The sequence below is a fragment of the Sander lucioperca genome, chromosome 7 (genome assembly GCF_008315115.2).
Source record: "Sander lucioperca isolate FBNREF2018 chromosome 7, SLUC_FBN_1.2, whole genome shotgun sequence".
In the NCBI taxonomy this organism is placed as follows: domain Eukaryota; kingdom Metazoa; phylum Chordata; class Actinopteri; order Perciformes; family Percidae; genus Sander; species Sander lucioperca.
Window position 1 is genome coordinate 33539604 of NC_050179.1, and position 21216 is coordinate 33560819.

Sequence of the window (21216 nt, forward strand, 5' to 3'; positions counted from 1 at the left end):
TAGTCTGATCTGGCATTTCTGAGGGCCCTCCTATAATTTTTTAGACTATCTTGCCAATCCACACGAGATTCTTCCAGTTTGGTGGAACGCCATTTACTTTCAAGTTTTCGTGAGATTTGTTTTAATTTGCGAGTTTGGGAGTTATACCAAGGTGCTAGTTTCCTTTCCTTCATCATCTTCTTTTTGAGAGGAGCAACCGAGTCTAAAGTAGTCCGTAGGCAGGCCGTAGCAGCGTCTACAAAGTTATCAAGTTGGGAGGGACTAGAGTTAACATAACAGTCCTCTGTTATATTAAGGCATGACATTGAGTTAAGTGCTGTTGGAATAGCTTCCTTAAATTTAGCTATAGCACTGTCAGATAAGCATCTAGTGTAGAAACTTTTATTTAATTTCGTATAGTCTGGTAGTAGGAATTCGAAAGTTATTAAAAAATGGTCTGATAATAAAGGATTCTGCGGAAATACTATTAAATCGTCAATTTTGATGCCATATTCTAGCACAAGGTCGAGGGTGTGGTTAAAACAGTGCGTGGCCTTATGCACCCTCTGACTGAAACCAATAGAATCTAGCAGTGAATTGAAAGCAGTACTAAGGCTATTGCTCTCAATGTCCACATGGATATTAAAATCACCTACAATAAGTACTTTGTCTGATTGAAGGACTACGCATGATAAAAACTCTGAGAATTCAGATAAAAACTCAGAATATGGACCTGGTGCTCGGTAAACAACAACGAATATAATTGGCTGTACTGTTTTCCATGTTGGGTGTTGAAGATTAAGAACAAGGCTTTCAAACGAGTTATAATTTAGTTTAGGTTTAGGATTAATTAACAGGCTCGAGTCAAATATGGCTGCAACTCCCCCTCCTCGGCCTGAGCCTCGTGGAATTTGGGTATTATTATGACTGGGAGGAGTGGCTTCGTTTAAACTAACATATTCGTCATGGCCCAGCCAGGTTTCGGTGAGGCAGAATAAATCAATGTGGTTATCTGATATCAATTCATTTACCAATAATGCTTTCGATGACAGAGATCTAATATTTAATAGTCCACATTTGATTTTCCTATTCTGTTCTATCGTTGCAGTGGTTGTTTTAATTCCAATTAGGTTGTTTAGTATAGCACCTCTTTTGTTAGCGTTTGGTTTAAACGGTCTCAGTCGGGGGACAGACACGGTGGTTATGGGATTATGAATGGGTGATTGCTCTGAAGGGAGCACAGAGGGGCGTGTAGCGCTGTATCTCTGATTATTGACTTTGGGAGAGTGTGTCTGGTCAGTGTGCTTGTGGGAGTGTTTACGGGATGTAAACAGTCAATCAGAGGTCTGGGTATGCAGGGCGTGGTGCAAATTTCCACGTAGCATCTGGCTTCCGCGTGTATTGGGATGAATCCCATCCCTGCTGAACAGGGAGCCACGTTCCCAAAACAGATTGAAGTTGTCAATAAAACCTATCCTGTGAATACTGCATGTGAGCTGGAGCCAGGTGTTAAGGGAGAGTAGTCTGCTAAAGAGGCCTGATCCGCGACCTAGAGATGGAAGTGGGCCCGAAATAAATAAAATATCCTTGAGGAAATGATGTGTTTTCCAGAGGGTAAGTCATCGGTCTTAGTGGTTTCGGAGGTGAGACATCCTATCCATCTGGATCGCCATTCGTCAGTGTTTAGACCTCGTTAATTGTTTGTGTACGACGGTGGTAAATGTTTATCTGCTTCCCCTCCCGGCCTGTAATCAGCAGGATGGTGGAGAAGCAGCAGAGAGGCGATGAACAGCTGATAAACAGCCAATTAGAGCTGCAGACAAAGCCTGATTTATGCTTCTTTGGAGGCTCAATGCAGAGCTTTCGCCGTAGCCTACGTAAGTGGACTGAAGTTTATACTTGTGCGTTGTTGTGTGCGTCATTCTCTTTAAGAGAATAGCAGGGCTTGCGTGTGTGTGTGTGTGTGTGTGTGTGTGTGTGTGTGTGTGTGTGTGTGTTCTTGTTTAACTATATTCGTGGGGTCCAAAAACCGGGAATACAGTATACTTGTGGGGTCCGGACTGCTTTGTGGGGCCAAAATGCTGGACCCCACAAGTTTAAAGGGCTGTTTGAGGGTTAAGACTTGGTTTTAGGGTTAGGGTTAGAATTAGGTTATGGTTAGGGTGAGGGTAAGAGTTAAGGTTAGGTATTTAGTTGTGATGGTTAAGGTTAGGGTAAGGGGCTAGGGAATGCATGTCAATGACAGGTCCCCACAAAGATAGTGCCACGCAAGTTAACCCTCTCCTTGATTTCATGTTGTTAATGGAAAAGGAGAACCCAGAAATGAGTCGGGGGGGAAATGAGTCGGGGAGCAACGCTACCGAGCCACGGCCGAGCAACAGGCGTCGCCGCAATGTGTAGTTACATTTTTTTTCAGGCTACGGCGTATAGCTTTAAGTTAAAGGTCATCAAAGTAATAGTACTTTTACTTAAGTAGAATATTTTTGTACTCTTTCCACCTCTGCACATTTGTTGACAATCCATGTAGACCAACGCCAGACTCATCCTTTAACGCACTGCAATGTGCAGAAAACGTCTCTGAAGACTCTGTCCTGTAACTTGCAGACAACTGCTCTGATTTCTTACAGCAAATGTTCTCTGAAAGACCCGTCACTGTCAGTTTAAAAGAAAACATATAAAATTTGTGTTGAGTCTTTTCCAGCTTCAGTGCAGAAGAGCTGAACGTCCAGAATGACTGCTGACACTGAACTAAAGCTGATTATGGTTATTAGCTAAAGTGCAGGAGCGAACTGATGTCTGTGGTCTGTGAAATTACAGGTGTTTGGTTTCTGTATGTTTAGGACATATTGACTGATGAAAGTTTATTTTACAAAAAGGATATAGAATACAGTGATTGAGAAAGTAAACTCTTTAAATGTGGTCGTGTTAAAACAGTGGAAGGAAACAAACTGTGACTGTGTGTCTGATTATTTTCTGATTTTAACTTTCATCTGTTCTCACATTCTCAGGTTTGTGTTTAGAAGATGGAGAAGAAAAAAAAAGACCCTGACAGGAAACTGAGAGGACTGTGAATTGCATACGCTGAGGCTGTTTACTTCCTCGGCTGTCAATCATCATAATGCCATAATAACGTCAGCTCTGCCTGAGTCACATTTACTCCTGAGGAGATTTGAAGGCCGTGAAACCTGCTTCAGACATTTATTATATCTTAATGACTCTGATGATCCTCTGACATTTCATCTCGCGCCACCAAAAGGTCCTAATATAAGCGTGTTGAAAATCAAAATAGCTACAGGATGCCAGTCAAGTCAGTTTTACTTATACAGTCACACATTTGCTTCAAAGGGCTTCACAAGCTGTAGCCTACTATAGATTATCCTTGACCCCAGATGAGAAAACATTTAACCCTCTAAGACATAAATCCGTAAAATAACAGAAAAAGTTCTGGCAGCTCATTAACCAGACTTTGTCCCGTAATTAAAAAGTGAAATTTTTGTGTGTAGCTTCAGTAAAAATACACAACATTTGTTGTTAGGCCTACGTAAAATTCTCTCAGTTAGTAAACGTCTGAAAACGTTGGAAAAAATACATCGGAAAAATCATCTACAAGTTTTTTTTTAAAATCACAAAAAACTTAAATAAATAGTTTCGCTCTTCTGATGGATTTGAGCTTGCTCTTTCCACGAATGGGTTTGCACAGGGTGCGATTTTCCCGGCAGGGTGTGTGGGATTTCCCCCTTTCTGGTCTATATATCCCTGCCTCTGCTGAATTATTTTTTTTATCCCCGGGGGGGTACAAAATGTATCCCTCCCTCAAAGTGATTAATGCTACTTCACCAATAGACCATATATTATATATGTAAAATAGAAGTATTTTAAGCTAAATCACTGTAACATGAACAGTCTATAGTGCCATAGATCGATTAAAGTGCTCATATTATGCTCATTTTCAGGTTCATAATTGTATTTAGAGGTTATATCAGAATAGGTTTACATGGTTTAATTTTCAAAAAACACCATCTTTTTGTTGTGCTGCACATTGCTGCAGCTCCTCTTTTCACCCTGTGTGTTGAGCTCTCTGTTTTAGCTACAGAGTGAGACCTCTCACTTCTGTTCCATCTTTGTTGGGAGTCGCACATGTGCACTAGCTAGGTAAGGACTACTAGCCAGTCAGAAGCAGAGTATGAGGGTGTGCCCTGACAGTACCTAGGTAAGGACTACTAGCCAGTCAAAAGCAGAGTATGAGGGCGTGCCCTGACAGTACCTAGGTAAGGACTACTAGCCAGTCAGAAGCAGAGTATGAGGGCGTGCCCTGACAGTACCTAGGTAAGGACTACTAGCCAGTCAGAAGCAGAGTATGAGGGCGTGCCACGCTAGCAGCTAGGCGAGCATTATAACTTGTGTTCCAAAGTGACCATGTTTGTCTCTGAAGTAAAGGCTGGACTACAATAGAGCTGTTTGGAGCAGTTTGTGAACAGTGTTTTCTGTTGGAGATGGTAAGTCCCTTAGGGGTGGACTTTGGGCTTTTTCACTTTGTTGACCTATAACGTGCACATTAAAGATATATAACACAATAAAGGGAAGGGGGAAAAGCCAAAAAGCATAATATGAGCACTTTAAATCCAAGCGGCAGTTAGCCGCTACAGAGCTCCGGGACGCCAGCTACCAGTGGCAGTTGTTTAGCCGCCAATAGGTGACTGTGAGCAGATGATGCTCCTTTCAGGGGCCGTGGTAGTGGAGTTTAGCCAGAAAAACACAAATCACACCCTGAGTCTGCATGCTGTGTAGCAATATGAGCCTTGGTCATACCAACATCAAAAAACAATCAGCAGGCAGGAGGAAGTTAAAATAATAAGTAATATAATCTTTTTTTGTCTATCAGCTGCAGTGAATAAAACACATATACACATACTACATAATACATAATACACAAAATGTTAATGATTATTGTGGTAAAAGACAAATAGCTTCTAATGAAGCAAAAACACAACATAGTATTAGGATGCAGTTCCTGTGATTTGAATTAGATGCTGCTAGACAAAACTGACTTTATTTAAGTGAATGAGAAAACACCCAAATCCTCTCTACAAATAAACAGACAATACCGTTTTAGTTAAATTTAGCTCTCAAGATATAATTTCACTTTTATAAATGATTGCTTATCTTACTCAGCTGTGTTTTTTTCATGCTTTTGCATTCCTAGTTCATCTCCACTTCTTTTGCAAATTAGAATTTTCTCACTCCAGACAAACATGTTGGCAAGTGAAAATGTCCCTTCAGGAACTTGTCAGACACTACAGATGGATTTTTCAACTGGGTTACCACACGAGGGTAGAGTATCCTTCAAAAACAGAGTTCTAACAGAGTTGCGTTTTAATTCTCTGCATCTGTTGATTTTCATAGAAATAAACTGAAACCACTGGCTGTCCAGACGGGAAGAAATTTAAAAAGGTTAAAAATGTTTTGGAGGGAGGGGTGAACTTATTTAAAAAACAACAAAGCCGAGAGTGAATAAACGGTCCTCCTGAGTGGACCTGACAGTTTCCACTCTGGGTAGAGTGTTTAGTGGTTCGTCAGTCCGCTCAGAGCATCTGAAAACCACTAAAAGTTGCTTAATTGTGTTTTTGCTGGACCAAACTCTCAATTTTTTTCATCTGGTATAAAATATCCTGAGTCACTGTGTTTTATGTGCTCGGTAAAGGTTCACCAGAAGGTGATCAAGCAAAGTCCTGGCTTTACTTTGCTTGTTTGAGTAGAAACATAACATTTATTCCAAGGTGGACAAAGACAGCAAGTGTTTAAACAGACAGGGAGAAATGCCTTGGCTGTGACAAGTTGTCATGATAAAGAGTACTGTACATACAGTATTCATTTCACAGCCATGCAATGGATTGAAGCAATGCACGACACAATATCTCAAATCTGTCGTGAAAAGTTACGTCAGGTCAGTATAATGTACATTTTCACTATTCCATTAGTACAACAAAAGCAATGTGATACTTACCTCTCTACTTTCATTGTTTTTCTTTTTCTCCAGATTGTTGGTGGTTTGATTCCGGGGGGCATAAATCGGAGTGAGGCAACTGAAGCTCTAATTATACTTTTTGTGTTTGTGTAGCTGCGAGGGTTCTTGGGACAAAAGCTGCCCTCTGTGTAGAAGTCCATGTGCAGCCAAATGTGACCACACAGGCTTCCTGAGCACTCTCTGGACATGTGAGGACACATCAACGTACGCAGACGCCCTTTGCTTTATAGACGGAATCTACTGTCCCGTCCATTTGGGAATACATCCGATCTTTGAAATGGCCCTTGCACACCGGCCTTGAATCTCCAAACTGCACAAAGAACATTTTCAAATCGAAAATGTTATCCAATCGTGACCTGGACTACCCTATTTCCTATGTTTTTGTGTCTAAGTAGCTGATGGGAACAACAAGCTTTGTAATTGGTCCAGTATTTAGCAAGAACGCTGTAACAGGCAGCCGCAGCCCGGGCTGCAATGTCATCATATGGGGCAAATGTGCATTGTCAATTTCGTCCAATAAAAGTGCTGTTTTTGCCACTGACAGACTCAGATTATTATTCTAAGTGTCTGACAACATTATGCAAAGGATCCCTACAGAGATAGGCCTTTTTAAAACCTCTTCAAGACCTTTCTGTTTAACCAAAAACAGCTCTGAGATCACTAGCGCTAAACCCACCAGATTTCAACCAAAACTACAGTTGTGATTGTTGGAAAAGTGGTAAAACGACCCAAAACAGCTTTTCATAGTTTTATTTTGTTTCTGTCAACTTTGAATGAAGTGTACTTGGCTTTAGCAAACGCAATTTCGCGGATATTTTTTATGTTTATCTTACTCTTTAACAGAAAGACCTCCTTAGAAATCCTTTCCATAATGTTATCAGACACAGAATAATATTAATCTGAGCCTGTCGGTGGCAAAACCAGCACTTTTTTGAACATAAATAGAAGCTGCACAATTGCCCAATAACTTACGTTGTAGCTTGTTTCTCTGACTGCCGACAGCATCGGTCTTGTTTAAAACTGGACCAATTTCAAAGAGTGTTGTTCCCATCAGTCACTTAGACACAAAAACATAGGAAAATAGGGTTCCAGGTTGAAAAAACCCCAAAGTTACCCTTTAAAGCTATAGTGTGTAGTTTCTGTAGCCCTCCTGAGGAATTCTAAGTAATGATAACAACACTGTCAGCACATCCACATGATGCAAGCCTTCGGTGACCACAAACCACCCCACCTCTCCTCCACACAGTTGCTGGTAGTGTTTATCCCGTTAAATCAAGAAGGACACAGAGAAGTCAAAAAAACATGATAGACTCTTCAGAAGAGGTAATTATCTTGTAATAGGCCTATGTCTCGCAACAATTGAAGACCGGAAGAACGTCTCTGATTGGGGATACGGCTCTTCCGGTTAGCTTTTTACAATGGCGGAGCCCGATAGATACTGCAGGACCAAGTCTCAGGTCGGAGTCCTGAAGTCACCTACGACGATGTGGTTCGGATTGTAAATGAACACTCTCAAAGTAAAAAACATTTTGAAAACGGCAAAAGAGGCAAAGGTACAAGACCGTTTACAGAAACTATCATAGTGACTCCAATGGCAGAAGCTCGCTCTAGCCGTTCGCAAGTTGGACCAATCAGAGACGTTGCTGTTACGCTTAGGATTGTGGGTAGTGGGTAGTGTAGTTTTTCTCCATAAGATCGCGGATAAAACATGTTTTACTTAAAACAAGGTTGATTTCATACAGACTTCTAGCTTCTACAGGAGCAGAAACTTTCGTTTCACAACCACGTAGCTCGGGGTCAGTCTACCTCGGATGGTTTAGACATTATGACTGATATTCTAAATCCTTATGGAGAAAGGGACTGTTGACCGGAAGTTCTCCGCGTTCCGGAAGGAGGAAGTGTGACATAGGCCTATTGTTATGTCCTCTTTGTCTCCAAAGCTGAACGCTGCTGCTGTCCTTTCTCAGCGGTGACGTAAAACGCATCACTCGAGCTTCTGCACGCAAAAGTCGCTGGACGACACCATTTTGTAAAACCAGCCATACTGACAAATACAGAAAGAGTTTTATGGAGCTGATAGTCTTAATTAGCTTTGGATCAACTCGTTTGGCATGGGCTTGAATGTAACAGACGTTCATTAATATAAAATAGCTGTGCACTATAGCTTTGAAGTCGAAAGTCATATTATATAGTGGATTTGGACAATCGTGACCCTCCTAAGTAAGTGTTTTTTTCTAAAAAACTATTCCTTTATAGCTGTTCATATACAGGAATTCGTCTAGTTCAATGAGATCACAAATTACCGGTACAAAACTAAATCTCCCTCCCATCCCCTACTGGGCTCAGTTATAACTACACATAAATATAGAAGCAAAGACAAAACAAACATTGATATCATGCGGCAGCAGATAAGTGATAAAACTGTAAAGCTTCTGTTAAAGTTGAGTAAAAAAAAAAAAAAAGACCATTTATAATCAGCTGACTTCAACACTTTCTGTAATCCTCACTCTGTTGTGACAGTTCTTGTTTGTGAACCCTGAAGCTTTCAGTTGCAACAGAAGCTTCCCCTCCCTCATCTCTTCACCCAAAACAGTTGTTTGACACTCGGCCGTCCCTCCCTTTCCCGTGGGACAAACAGAGACTATTGTTAAAGTGTTTGGTCATGTGACCCGTCCCGCCGCAGCTCGCTGTGACTCATCATTTGAATGACTGCACCATCACCACCCAGATTTACTGATGTAGTGCTGCCTGCGATGTCAGCTTCATTACAGTCATTATCCCGATTTTAAACAAACGTCTGTGACTGTGCAACACTGAACAGTCTTCTAGGATTTCGGTGATTTATTGATTGTTTTCTGAGGTTTATGTAGACGCGCAAAGTTTGTTTTGTCATCCTGCTATGTCAAATTAACTCCAGAGTCCTTTCTTTCTTTCCAGTTTTTCCAGAAGTAAGTGATTAGTTCTGTCTGCAGCATCTTTTTTTCTTGTCTTTTTTTTTCAACTTTTTTTATTTGAGTTTAAATTTTCATGCCACGTGACATACAATACAATCCATTGTGAACAAAACTTAGTGAAAACAGTGTGTCACGTCCCTTCAGTTTTCCCACCCACCCCCAAACCAACCCAGTTCAGGTCCAAAGCGGACGGGGACACACGATACGGAACTTCACATGGCCATCGATCAAATCTGAACAACATGCCATCTTTTAAGTATATTCACCTCTTTTATGCTCTGAAATGTTTGTAACTTGCAGTTCCATTGGCCTAAAAGGGAAACATGTTTTAAAACTTCTACAGAAACTTAACTTGTCAAACAAGATGGCAGGCTTACAGCAAAAATAAAAATAACATGCAAATGCTCTGAGTTGCACTTCAAGACTGGAGATGTAATTGATAGGTTATCCATGCACGATAAACAGTGACAGTGGTCCACTTTGATTTTGGTTGAATGAAAGTACTGTTGTTGTTGCCTTAGAAACAAATGCACGGGTAGCTGGAGGACGTGGATGAGGAAGAAGGATGTCCTACTCCTGTAAGATATACTGTACCTGACCTGGAAAAATGGCAGAAAATGGTCGATTGACGGGCAGAGATGATGGTTGGTTCACTGGTTTCAGAAGTTTCTGTGGATGTTTGATTCCTTTTTTTGTGCTGTAAAATCACTACATCTGACACGCCAGATACTTTATTAACACAGCATCATCTGAGAAACTCTCGTTGGAAACTGTTTGGAAAAGGGCATGCACTTTCAAAAAATGCCTGGCAGGTGATTGGACGAACCATCTGTTTATCACGTCGCGGCCGTCACCCCTAAACCACGCCCGTAACTGCCAGTGGCTTCTCACCGGACGCTGATTGGTTCAGTAAGCTGGTAGTTCAGACACAAACGCATTACTTAAAACCTGACAAAATGGATTTTCGTGTGAAATGTGATCCCGCAATTCTTCTGTGATCTTGTGATACCACGAAAATCCAGCTGCAAGATAAGTCACAATTGTGAATCCATCTTTTGTGAAAGAGAAAACTACAAACTTTTTAGTGCAACCCTTTTGAGCCTACAGGTTTTTTTTAGTGAAATATTCCTTTAATTAAAAAGCCATTTGTTTAAATCACCACCAAGACACACATTAGATGAAGTAATACTGACTGTATTGATGTTTGTAGAGAGAAGTTGGAGGTTTTCCCATTAATTTCGATAGTTTTCTTGTGGACATTAGAGGAACTGCAGCATTGGGTCTGGCTAAAACTCAAAAAATTAAGTCTCCAGTATCAGACACTTGATAATGAGACAGAGTCCCAAGAACATGATGATACACAGACAGGAGAAATGGAGTGACAGGATGATTAGGATGTCTCCCAGCAGGCTGTTCTCTCTGGGATGAGGCAGAGGGAAGACAGGCTGAGGTGGGGGAGGAGGAGCAGGGGGTGGAGCCTGGGGCATCTCACAGTAAACACCCGTCCAGCCCTGGTAGCACTGGCAGGTGAACTTGTGCTTCATGTCCAGGATGTCGAGGTTGTTGAGGTGGCCGCTGACGTGGAAGCGTGGCCCCCTGGGCGTCGGGTTGCGGTGGATGTGGAAGAAGCGCGGGTTCAGGTGCAGATAAGCGCCCGAGTCCAGGCTCTTGCGGACGCACCTGCCGTTCTTCTTGCAAAGCGCTTTGCTGCACAGCTTGGCGGCGGAGGTGACGTTGATGACATAATGTCCCAGCGGACCGTCAATGTACTTTTTCACTGTCAAGCAGTTTCTCTAAAAGAGGCAGGACGAAAAAAAGACTGTCAGTTGGCTGTAAAATGAACTCAAAAGCATTAAAAAAAATTATTCTGTTCAAAATAAGGGAGGCGGCTGGGATTGCCGACAGTTTGCTGGACTTTACAGTGATACGTAAAAGGTTTCAAGAATCATGACAAATGTTCAACTCAATTGAGATTAAGCTAATTTCAGTTGTGTCATAGTATGTTTGAAAATGTTCTCTTCAGTGATGATTACAAGACAGATTCTTCTCCTAGATTTACAGCTGAGTCTGCTGTAAACAGGATGTAAAGAAATCCAACAGAAATCCTGACCACTTTCACACATAAAACAAATGCTCTGTCTCCTGGTTTGTGACTGTGAAAAGTTTGGTCAGAAAAAAATAATATCACTATTTTTGGAAACATTCAGTTCTGTAGGAGAGAACAATGACATCAGAAACTATGAAGCCTTGTTTAAAGCATTTATGACTTTAACATTTATTGTTCCTTAATGCTTTGTGGCTTGTTTCATGTGAATGTATGTTATGATGTACAATGCTATATAACATGCATTCAGTTTAAGGCTATTACTTTACTCTGAGTTTAAGTGCATTCAAAGCTTTCGGTATTGAATTTTGTATTGAAACTTTATTTTAAGTTAGCACCGTTTTAATCAGTTCTAACTCTCCAGTTTGAACAATATTTTTTGGTTACACTTTTTAACGTTACCTTTGATCGTGAGTACTCTGATGATCCCCAGAGAACAACGCCTGATGCTCCCAAGACGGCGCTCTCCCCGATGGTATGAACCAGGTCGCTCTGAAACACGAGATGGTAATTTTTAGCTTAGTAAACAAATCAAAAACTGAATCTAACTAAAACTGGCTAGTTATTATTGCCTTTATAATCTACAACTACTCTCGGGTCTACAAAGATACTAAGAAGTGTCTGGGAAAGCATCTTTAAGGTACATGCTCACCTATAGTGACGTTGCTGCAAAGAGAACGGCTAAAAACTGTTTAATTACAATATTCACACAAAGAGCCACACCAGGGATGAACAAGCATGACAGAAGGTTCAATTGTAAAGGTCTGTGACTTAGAACTAAAAGATTTACCTCTGAAAGAACCAGAAAAGTGTAGGCGTAGAAAGGTCTGGAGTAGACAAACACTGGCAATGTGAAGTCCGTGCGGGCGATGGATGCGATCCTCATGGCTTCCTTGACTCGATAGTGGACGAACTTGACAGTGTTGGCGGAGGACTTGAGCTCGTAGTCCAGGTAGATGGATGGATAGAGGGCTGTGCTCTCCTTCCAGAGCCACATCAGATGGTCGTTGCGTACATGCTCAACGTTGGGGCATTCGCCGGTGTACCGCCTCGGGTGCTGCTTGTACCCGTAGTTGTAGCAGTCTGGGAACAGGTAAAACCCCCACAGCCCGTCCGGCCTGCGGCTTTCAGTCAGGGCTAAAGTCAGGTTCATGAAGGTCTGCCCAGCCCTCTCGAAGCCTTCCTTCGCTTCCTTCTCCACCTTGCTCTCCGGCCAGTTCGGGTGAAGTCTCCGGATTTGTTCCTTGGATTTGTTGCGGTAGATGTCCTTTGAGCCCCAGTTTCGGACCCACTGAGGCCTCCAGTTCTCCCAGTCGATGACACCAAGGCCTCGAAAATCCTTGTGGGGGATTAGCTTGTCGATGTCCGCCCGGGCCTTGTTCAGGTGTTTGGAGATGCTCTGGTTCTGTGGCAGTCCACCGTTGATAGGGACCCCGGAGTTGGAGTAGTATGGGTAGTATCCCAAGTGGCTGTGGTAGAATATGGTGACATTTGGTCCGCTTAGGGTTTCGTTGAGGTTCGCTACGATGTCGAAAACGCTGAGGTCCAAGTCCACCTTGAATCGAAGGCGGCAGGATTCAGTAGGAGCGTTCCACACTACGACAAAAGGCCGGTGAGGGATCAGAGGTGCTACAGTCGGCTTTATCTGGTCACCCCGAACTTGGAGCTTTACTCCAACACCAACCCACAGGGCCAGCGCCAGCAGATGGAGCCCCATCAGCACCATGGCCCCTGATTCCTCATGGAGCAATTAGTGGTCCTACACAGGCAGAGGAGAGATAATTGACATGTTTGGAGGGAAAATAAACATTATATGAGCTTCAGTGAGCAGAGATAATCAGGCAGGCCTCTGAGAGGACACATGAGTGATGATCGTTGAAGTGAATGCTCCAAATTCCACAACACAACAAAACACAAAGCTCCTCTGTTGTCAGCGGGAGTGGGACTGTGATGAAGAGGATGCAGGTTCAAATCCCCAAGGCAGCAGAGACAGTGTGGACAGGGAGAGCAGTCAGGATAAGCTCTCCCCTTTTACTTACTTTCCACCCATTAAAACTCTAACCAGTAACGTAGAGTCTTGGGTTGCTTTCACACCTAAGCTGTTTGGTGCGTTTATAAGAACTCTGCAGCGTGTTGTCGGATAGTCCGGTTGGTTTGGGGTGGTGTGAAAGTTCATTCGAACTCTGTTGCAGACCAAACAAACTTGTTTGGGGTCTCAGTTCGCTTCCAAGTGTCCTAGAGTTCGGTTCACTTCAGGTGAGAGCCGACCCAAATATAAGAAGTGAACCAATAAACAGTGCATTTACTTGTTATTTCAACTTTTCACACAATTGACGCACTTATATATGATTTAAGGGATGACAACTTTCAAATCTATAACCTAATATGACCACACATTGCTCGTCGTCTGTGTAACAACACATTATCATCTCTCTCATCAGGGCCGCCCTCTCCTTCACTCGCTGTCTATCAGCTGCTCACATTGTTAGCCTTTAAAGAACACCCAAGACGTTATAAATTTGGTGTTGCATTATTTCTGAGACCAGGAAATGTCCCTGAGTGTCAGTGAGTCGACCGTGTGACATTTGATTACAATGTTTGTTGCGTTTGACAAAGTGCAGTGTGAAAGCTAACCAAACCAAATGAAAAATGCAACAATGTTGCAACTTCACCCCAGAATCGCACCGAGTCTACCGAACTATAGGTGTGAAAGCGCCCTTAGAGACCCTTTGTCTACAGTCAAAACGTCCTGTAGATTCTACTGAGGACTGAATTCATAGATTTTTACTGATTTAATTCATTAAAAAAATCAAAAACATCACAAAGATATAATGTTGCTTTGGTGAACCCATCTACTGCAGCTATTAAAGTTTTATGTGAGAAATGTGCCTATATATTCTTTCTGATGGAATGGAAGAAATTCAGAATATCGTCTTCCCACACAGAAATAGACAGAAATACAATCATGAAAATGTTGACGAACATGGATGACATTTTTGCTGCTGTACAGGTTTTTGTGTCGACTTACAGTGCAGAAATAACTCTTACTGTAAATCAACATATGTCTTAAATTGACATGACAAAACATTAACTTCTCCTAATAACTGCAATTAGACCACAATAACCCTGATGTCTGTCTGATTATTTGGGTAACTGTAGTCAGCAGTTCTTTATGATGTAACCTAAAAAAAATGAATTACTGTTCTTAGGGCCAAATGTCAAGTTAAGGTTTATATGAACATTTTAAAGACACATCCTCAAAAAGAGTTACATCTGACAACAGGATCTTTGAATTGTTTCAAAATTAAGGCCTTTACACACTTGGAGCGTTACGAATAAGTGACACGAAAATGCGAAATTCTCACCTGGGAAAATTCAGCGTTATTTCTCAACGAAACTAGCTGAAATTAAATATTTTTATTTAGGAAATACAACTACAAAGCTTAAAAACCCCATTACTATTTTAGTACATACTCAAATACGTGGTAAGTCTGTTTGTGGCTCTGCCTTTTATTTTCTTCTCTGCCATTCCTCCAAAATTGTTCCCTCCAGCTCTTTATGTATAAGAGCCCCATCTAATTGCTCTTGGCGCCCCCTCATATGCAAGTAATTCATATTTCAGTTTTTCCGAGGAGACATCGTGACCCCACTCTTGGGAAACATGGCCACTGAGGTTGCCTCCAAGGACACCACGGAAAATCTCCCATCATTCTTTGTGCGTGATTGTAACCAGAGTAGCAGAGCAGGAAACCGCCGGTGGGCTGAGGCTTCTCCGATCATTTAAACTTTTCATTCATCTTAGGTTCTCTGCTGAATTTAATGGCATGAGAACTTTATGATCGCAGTAATCTTGGATGTGGATCAGTGAGCGGAGAGCTGGAGGAGAAAACTGTGGAAGAAGGGGAGTTAACAGTAACAAAACAATTGTCAAAATGTTTCCTTCAAAACATTTTAAGAAGGCTTTAATGTATCAGAAAGTTTTCCCATATTCTGGCTCAGTTTAGGAAAGCATTTCTTCAGGCTCGCACCAGTTTCTTAATCCTCCCAGCTGAAAGGTTTTTCTGCAGATGCTGATCCAAGACAAACAAGAGTGCGGTGAAGCCACTCAGGCTGTCCTCCAAGCCACCAAAAGGCCTGGAAACACGACAACTACAGACCACAAGAAAGACCCCCCAAACTGACACAGGAGACTCAGTTTTGTCTCAGACAGACACAACAAAACGGCAAAAAGCAGCTGAACTCAACTGATTGGATCCAGATGAGGACGAGGGGTAAACTGTCAGTGTGAGCCAACCATCATGATGAACCCTCACGCTACTGGCATGGCTTCAGGGATTGCAATCTCAGTTGGTCAGTCCACCACTTTGGTGCAGACTGGAATTATACATACTGGATGGATTTACATTTAAATTGAGTTCAGACATCCATGGTCTTGGAGAATGAACTGTGCAACTTCAGTGATCCCTTAAATTTTCATTCAGCACCATCATCGGGTCAAAATCTTCCATTTGTTTATTACTTTGTTTTATGACCAAATACATGCAACACTAATGACCAGGGTTTAAAATAAGCACCATCCACCAGCCAAATGCTGTTAAAATATGCAAGTGGCTGGTAGATTTGATTCACTCACCAGCCAAAAAAAAAGGTAATCTATTGAATCGCTGGTGAAATATGAATATTCACAAGCAATTTGGCTGGTGGACGAAAAAGTTAATTTTGAACCCCGCTAATGACATATCTGTGTTAGCGTGCTACAGAGCATGTGAGCGTAGCGCGAGCGGGAAGCACAAGAAGGAGGATTTTGGATGGAGCGCAGAGCAGATTTTTAAAATGTTAGAGCGTCACCTTATCTACCCCTCTCCAATTTCGCTCTGTTAGGGCTTACATGAGTTTGAATAATGCCCAAGCCCGTCTCTGTGTTACTGCAGCACAGTACATGCAGATGAACGGAGTCCGCCCTCCTTCTCCATGGCGCTTGCCCGTCATCTTTTTGCTGACGGAGCTCCAGGCATGAAGGGAAGGTGGGCGCCGTTCATTGATTTGGAGCGGAGGGAAATCTGAGTTGCGCACGGAGCGATATTGAGCTGAGTGGCTTTGGGCAGGAGAGCGGCAGAGGGAGCGATGAGCAGAAATTCTCACCACTCGACTACGCTCACATGCTCTGGTGCGCTAATTAACACAATTAACTAAGCTGGTGGCCATACATTAAAGCTGCTATACCTGCAACGATCAGGAATTTCCCTCCCAGGGGCAAAGTAAATCTCACACTGTTGACCAATAGCAAGCCATCCTGACAGCGCTGACCTTTGAGGGAATAGAGAGTCCAAACCTGAGGAAGCTTTTGAAGCTCACCACTTTTATTTAACCTCACATAAGACGGAAGTCAAATGCGTCTTTTAAATAAACAGTTTGAACCTATTGCCCCATTTGCGACTGAGCTAATGAGGTTGCTGTTCTTGAGAGAAGATTTACATCTGAGAACAGGATTTTTGAACTGTTTCAGAATAAAGCTGTTATTTCTTAAATATTAGTAGTTGTGTGTCGCCACTTTATTTAACCTTGTGTGAGACAGAAGTCAAATACGTCCTTTAAATAAGCTGTGTGAACGTATTGCTACGTTAGCGACTAAGCTAGTGAGATTGCTGACACTTAGCAAGGATGAGCTAACCAGACAAGAACATTGCTAGCTCAGTCACAGTAGCTTTATGTTTTATCTGTACTTGGACGTCCAGACACCTTGCCATTTTGTTTTTTCATCATTCTCATTCAATAGTTACTAAATAGGTAAACACTCTTTAAGCTAGCAGGCTTGTGTCAGCTGGATTTAGTCTGGTGTTTTTTTGGCAGCTGTGTGTGCAGATGTAGAGATGTTGTATTCGGGGGTGTCATATCCATCCAGACCAGTATTTAGTTTACAGTGTAATCTGGAAAATATGAAGCCAGCCTTGAATTAGAATTTAATGATCCAGTGTTAATGTCTAACAACCAGAGACAGGGTGACTGTCGTTATTCGGCATTGGGGGGGGCTCTAAAACCACAGAAAGTCTGAGTCAGACTGCTGATTCGACTTCCAACGTGTATGTAGATTATGTGTGTGTGTGTGTGTGTGTGTGTGTGTGTGTGTGTGTGTGTGTGTGGGGAGTTACAAATGTGTCTACAAGACAAGTGTGTGTGAGAGAGAGAGAGATGGCTCTGCATTAAGATGGAACAGAGTGAACATATTATTCTCCAGACTAGAGATCTTCATTGACCGACCCAATGAACCCTAAACAGATAATCATTCAGACCTGATCCAAACTGCGGTGGAGCTGAACAGACACAAACAGAGAGAACAGCAACACTGGCGTGATGCTCCACCAATTAACAAGCATGTCTTTTTTTCTGCACTTCAAGGTTTACTCTCTGTCTGCGTCCAAAAAAATGGATTGTTCTCCTGTAAAGATAATGATGTGATCAGAGCTGATAGAGGACCCTTGTCCCCTGTGGGGTTTCCTTGAAGACATTTAGGCTGCATCCCATGTTTTAAATTGCATTCCTGGTTCCTTTAGCTTCCCTTTCTCGTGTCTTAGTCCATCCCACCGAGGAAGCATGGGAGAGATGCGAGCAAATCATGCAAGGAGAGAGGAAACGAGGAAATGTGTTTTTAGAAGGATGAGACGTCCTTTCCTCTGAAACATCACGTGAATCCGTCAGCTGTATGGGCGGAGATAGCAACAGCTTTCAGCTGCACGGCTTCCGGGAAGGTGGCTCTCGTGACATTTGAGGACGTCATCTTGGGCTTTGGGAAACACTGATCCACATTTTTCACCATTTTCTGACATTTTATAGACCAAACAACTAATAGATTAATCAACTATGAAAATAATTTAGTTGCAGCCCTAATCATCAGGATGTTGTTTTTTCTGTCCAACACTTAAAGTATATATACATTCTAAGAAGTAATACACTGGCTCAACTTAAAAAAATGAAGGTAACAATTTGCATGGATCTTTTTAAGTTGTTCCAACTCAGTCATTATTGAGTAAATCCCATGAAACTTTTTCTTATCCTAACTCAATTATTACAGTATATACACGTGTCTATGTTAGGTATAATAGTGTGTGTCACTGACATGGAAACAGATAAAATATAAAATTGCAACTCAACTTTAGGCCTCAGTCTGCTTGAAAACAAGGTCCTTGGTGGTTTTTTGAAACGCTGAACAAACTACTAATGAGGCCTTTATACGCCATCACTCTCACAGACACTGAATACATCTGGTTTATCTCCAGGTTCCAGTGGTTTCCTTGCTGAAGTTTCCAGATGTGATTTTAAAGTTTTATTAAAATCAGCACTCAGACACTTCACTGCTCCAATAAGGACAAGCTGCGTTTTATATTTTACTTTTTTACATTTTAGCCAATAAGACCGTCTGTCTATTTTCTTATCCCCCTGGAGCATACAGTATCTCAAACTGTCCAGTTGTTTGTCGAAAACTGTATTGAAGTGAATTAGAAAACCCCAAACTTTTCCCTACAAAAATAAAGTGCATTTGAGTGCAGATTTTCTGAATCTGAAATCACTGAATGGAGCATTCTCTAATCCTTCAAACAGCAATTGTCCAATCACAGCTGAGCAACCGTGACTAGTAACAGCAGGTCTGTCAAGCTTTGGAGTTCTCTACATGCCGAAACGGCGTGCTAAAGTGTAAGAAATTGGTTAAACTGTTGTGTGTTCTTCTGCTCTAATGTAAGTTGCAAATGGTAGCATGTCTTGCTAAGGACTTTAGCATCCACCCTGTGGGAGCCAAGATGCTAGTAGGATAACTAGTTTCCCCTGCAACACATGGACAATGCTGCTTCTTTATTTCCATATCTCCTATGGATCATTAAGTGCTGAGGATGCAGATGTGTTTGGCCTTGTTACCTAAGCTTTAGATCTTGTTTTAAAATGAATCAAGTAGAAACATGAAAAAGTCTGCTGGAAACAGCGTTTTCAACCAACTCACAGAGTTTGAGTGTTAGCTTTAGCTTACCTAAGTGACCCTGTGACATTAACTGTGACCAAATCTGCCACTTAAGAGGAAATTAAAACAGTTTTATGATAAGATAACGTACCTTCCTGTCCCTGCAGACTGAGCATAGGATCAAGGCGTCCTGTTGGATGATTTTCTTGTCTCTTGTGTTTTAAACCTCAGATACAGAAGTTGTCCATCTGATAAGCTGCTGAACTGTCTCTGTCCCCCTGTCGTCCCTCTCTCAGGTCCCTGGCTGCTCTCGGGGCAGAGATGCCCCTCTGTTGTTGGGTTGGCCCCTCCTCATCTGTGCCCAACAGAACTCTCATTTACTGGACGAAACAACAGATGAAGTCCTGGATAGTAAACCGGCTGGAGCACATTCTAGGGTCCAAAGACCTTGTTTTTCCCCTGGTTTGTTATTATTAGGGTTCAAATCCCGAAGGGGTAGAACCCTATTGTTTTTGTTCCAGTTTATTATTATTTGTCGTCTTCCACCGCGGCTTAAATTCCCATGAGCTGGAATGAGCTAGAAACCCAAAACTTGGCCCAATTACTGGGAATGATGTGCATTTCGTACGTTCGTATGTGTGTGTTTTTGTCCACAACTTTGGTTAACTCAACAACTTATAGATTGTCCATCGTCTGCTTATCCGGGGTCGGGTCGCGGGGGCAGCAGCTCCAGCAGGGGACCCCAAACTTCCCTTTCCCGAGCCACATTAACCAGCTCCGACTGGGGGATCCCGAGGCGTTCCCAGGCCAGGTTGGAGATATAATCCCTCCACCTAGTCCTGGGTCTTCCCCGAGGCCTTCTCCCAGCTGGACGTGCCTGGAACACCTCCCTAGGGAGGCGCCCAGGGGGCATCCTTACCAGATGCCCGAACCACCTGAACTTGCTCCTTTCGACGCAAAGGAGCAGCGGCTCTACTCCGACTTCCTCGCAGATGACTGAGCTTCTCACCCTATCTCTAAGGGAGACGAGTGCCTAATGGATTGTCATGAAGTTTATTTCATAAATGTACGATCTTTGGAGGATGAATCTGCTGCAGACTATTGGATTATGCTGATTATACATGTCATTCAGTGTATAGCTGTTCAGAACAGCCTCGAACACTCGAAGGCAGAGTGAAAAGCCACACAAAAGAGGGGGGGGAGACACTATCGCTTAAATACGGTGATAATAGAGCCCATTTTCAGACAGTCTCTCCGCAGAGACCTTTATAGTGTTGCTCTCATTTGTAGTTCGGTGAAAAATGAAAAAGTTCAAACCCTGTTTACTTTCTCACGCCTGGCCAATCACTGTGTAAAGTGGCCGTGATCAGTCAGTTGTCTGATCTGTGATTGAACTTGCGGACAGGAAACAACGCAGACAGACATGATGACTCCCATCATGCCGTTCTGCAGCAGTTTTGATTAGATTACACTGGCAGACTGAGAGCAAAGAGCCCAGGTCTCGTCTGGGCCACACAGGAGAATTCTGGGAACAGGGCATTATTTCAGATGCTCTTCACATTTGTCTGAACCATTTAGTTGATGATTGGTGAATTCCCCGAACAAACAACTGCACTGTGTTCTGATCCGCAGCAAAATATATACTTTTTAAAATTAAAATCTTATAGGCCTATATGTTCTCTTTAAGTCTTTGTTTTGAAATATTGATATACAGTATATATTCCAAATATTGTATTCGTGCTTGTGTGTTATGTGGGCTCTATGGGGTGTGCAGCCCATCTGATTGGTCAAATGCATCATTTAACTCTGCTGAATTGTCATTTATCAAACACAGAAACAGGTTGAAAAAGTATAAAAATTTAATTTCTCTTTATTTACTACAAAAACCTTTAAAGCTGTGATGAGGGAAAGCTGCCCTGCTCAACAGAGAGTAATTAAGGATCACATAATCAACAATTCCTTAAGTGGAAAGTAATTCATAGAAATTAAATTCGGGCTGTGAATTGCAGCATGCAGAGAAGGGAAGCTGAAGGTTTCTTCGACAGTGGCTCATCTCAGATACATTTTGTTTATGAACATAACAAAAACGTGCCGAAAAGAAGAGTTTGGAGAAGATTAAGCAGCTTGTGCAGGTTTCATATTTTACAGTTTTATAATGTTGTCCCAGTTGAGAATCAACCTGTTCTGCTCCGTGTACAATAAAGTT

General features: G+C 42.2%; 1 protein-coding gene across 1 annotated transcript; it reads right to left on the reverse strand.

Moving 5' to 3' along the window:
• Nucleotides 1-10136: 10136 nt before the first annotated feature.
• hyal6 (hyaluronoglucosaminidase 6) lies at nt 10137-19330 on the reverse strand. The gene is made up of 4 exons (XM_031279762.2): nt 19162-19330; nt 11853-12821; nt 11465-11554; nt 10137-10751 (listed from the first exon to the last, which is right to left on the reverse strand). Exons 2-4 carry the CDS (start codon nt 12786-12788, stop codon nt 10260-10262), a joined length of 1518 nt encoding a protein of 505 aa, XP_031135622.2. The 5' UTR covers nt 12789-12821; nt 19162-19330; the 3' UTR covers nt 10137-10259.
• Nucleotides 19331-21216: the final 1886 nt, after the last annotated feature.

Excerpts from the sequence above, each read along its gene's own strand:
- hyal6 (XM_031279762.2), bottom strand. The coding sequence starts at position 12,788 with ATGGTGCTGATGGGGCTCCATCTGCTGGCGCTGGCCCTGTGGGTTGGT. Across the intron at positions 11,555-11,852 it reads CTTTTCTGGTTCTTTCAGAG|AGCGACCTGGTTCATACCAT; the intron begins GTAAATCTTTTA and ends CTCGTGTTTCAG. Across the intron at positions 10,752-11,464 it reads CAGAGTACTCACGATCAAAG|AGAAACTGCTTGACAGTGAA; the intron begins GTAACGTTAAAA and ends TGCCTCTTTTAG.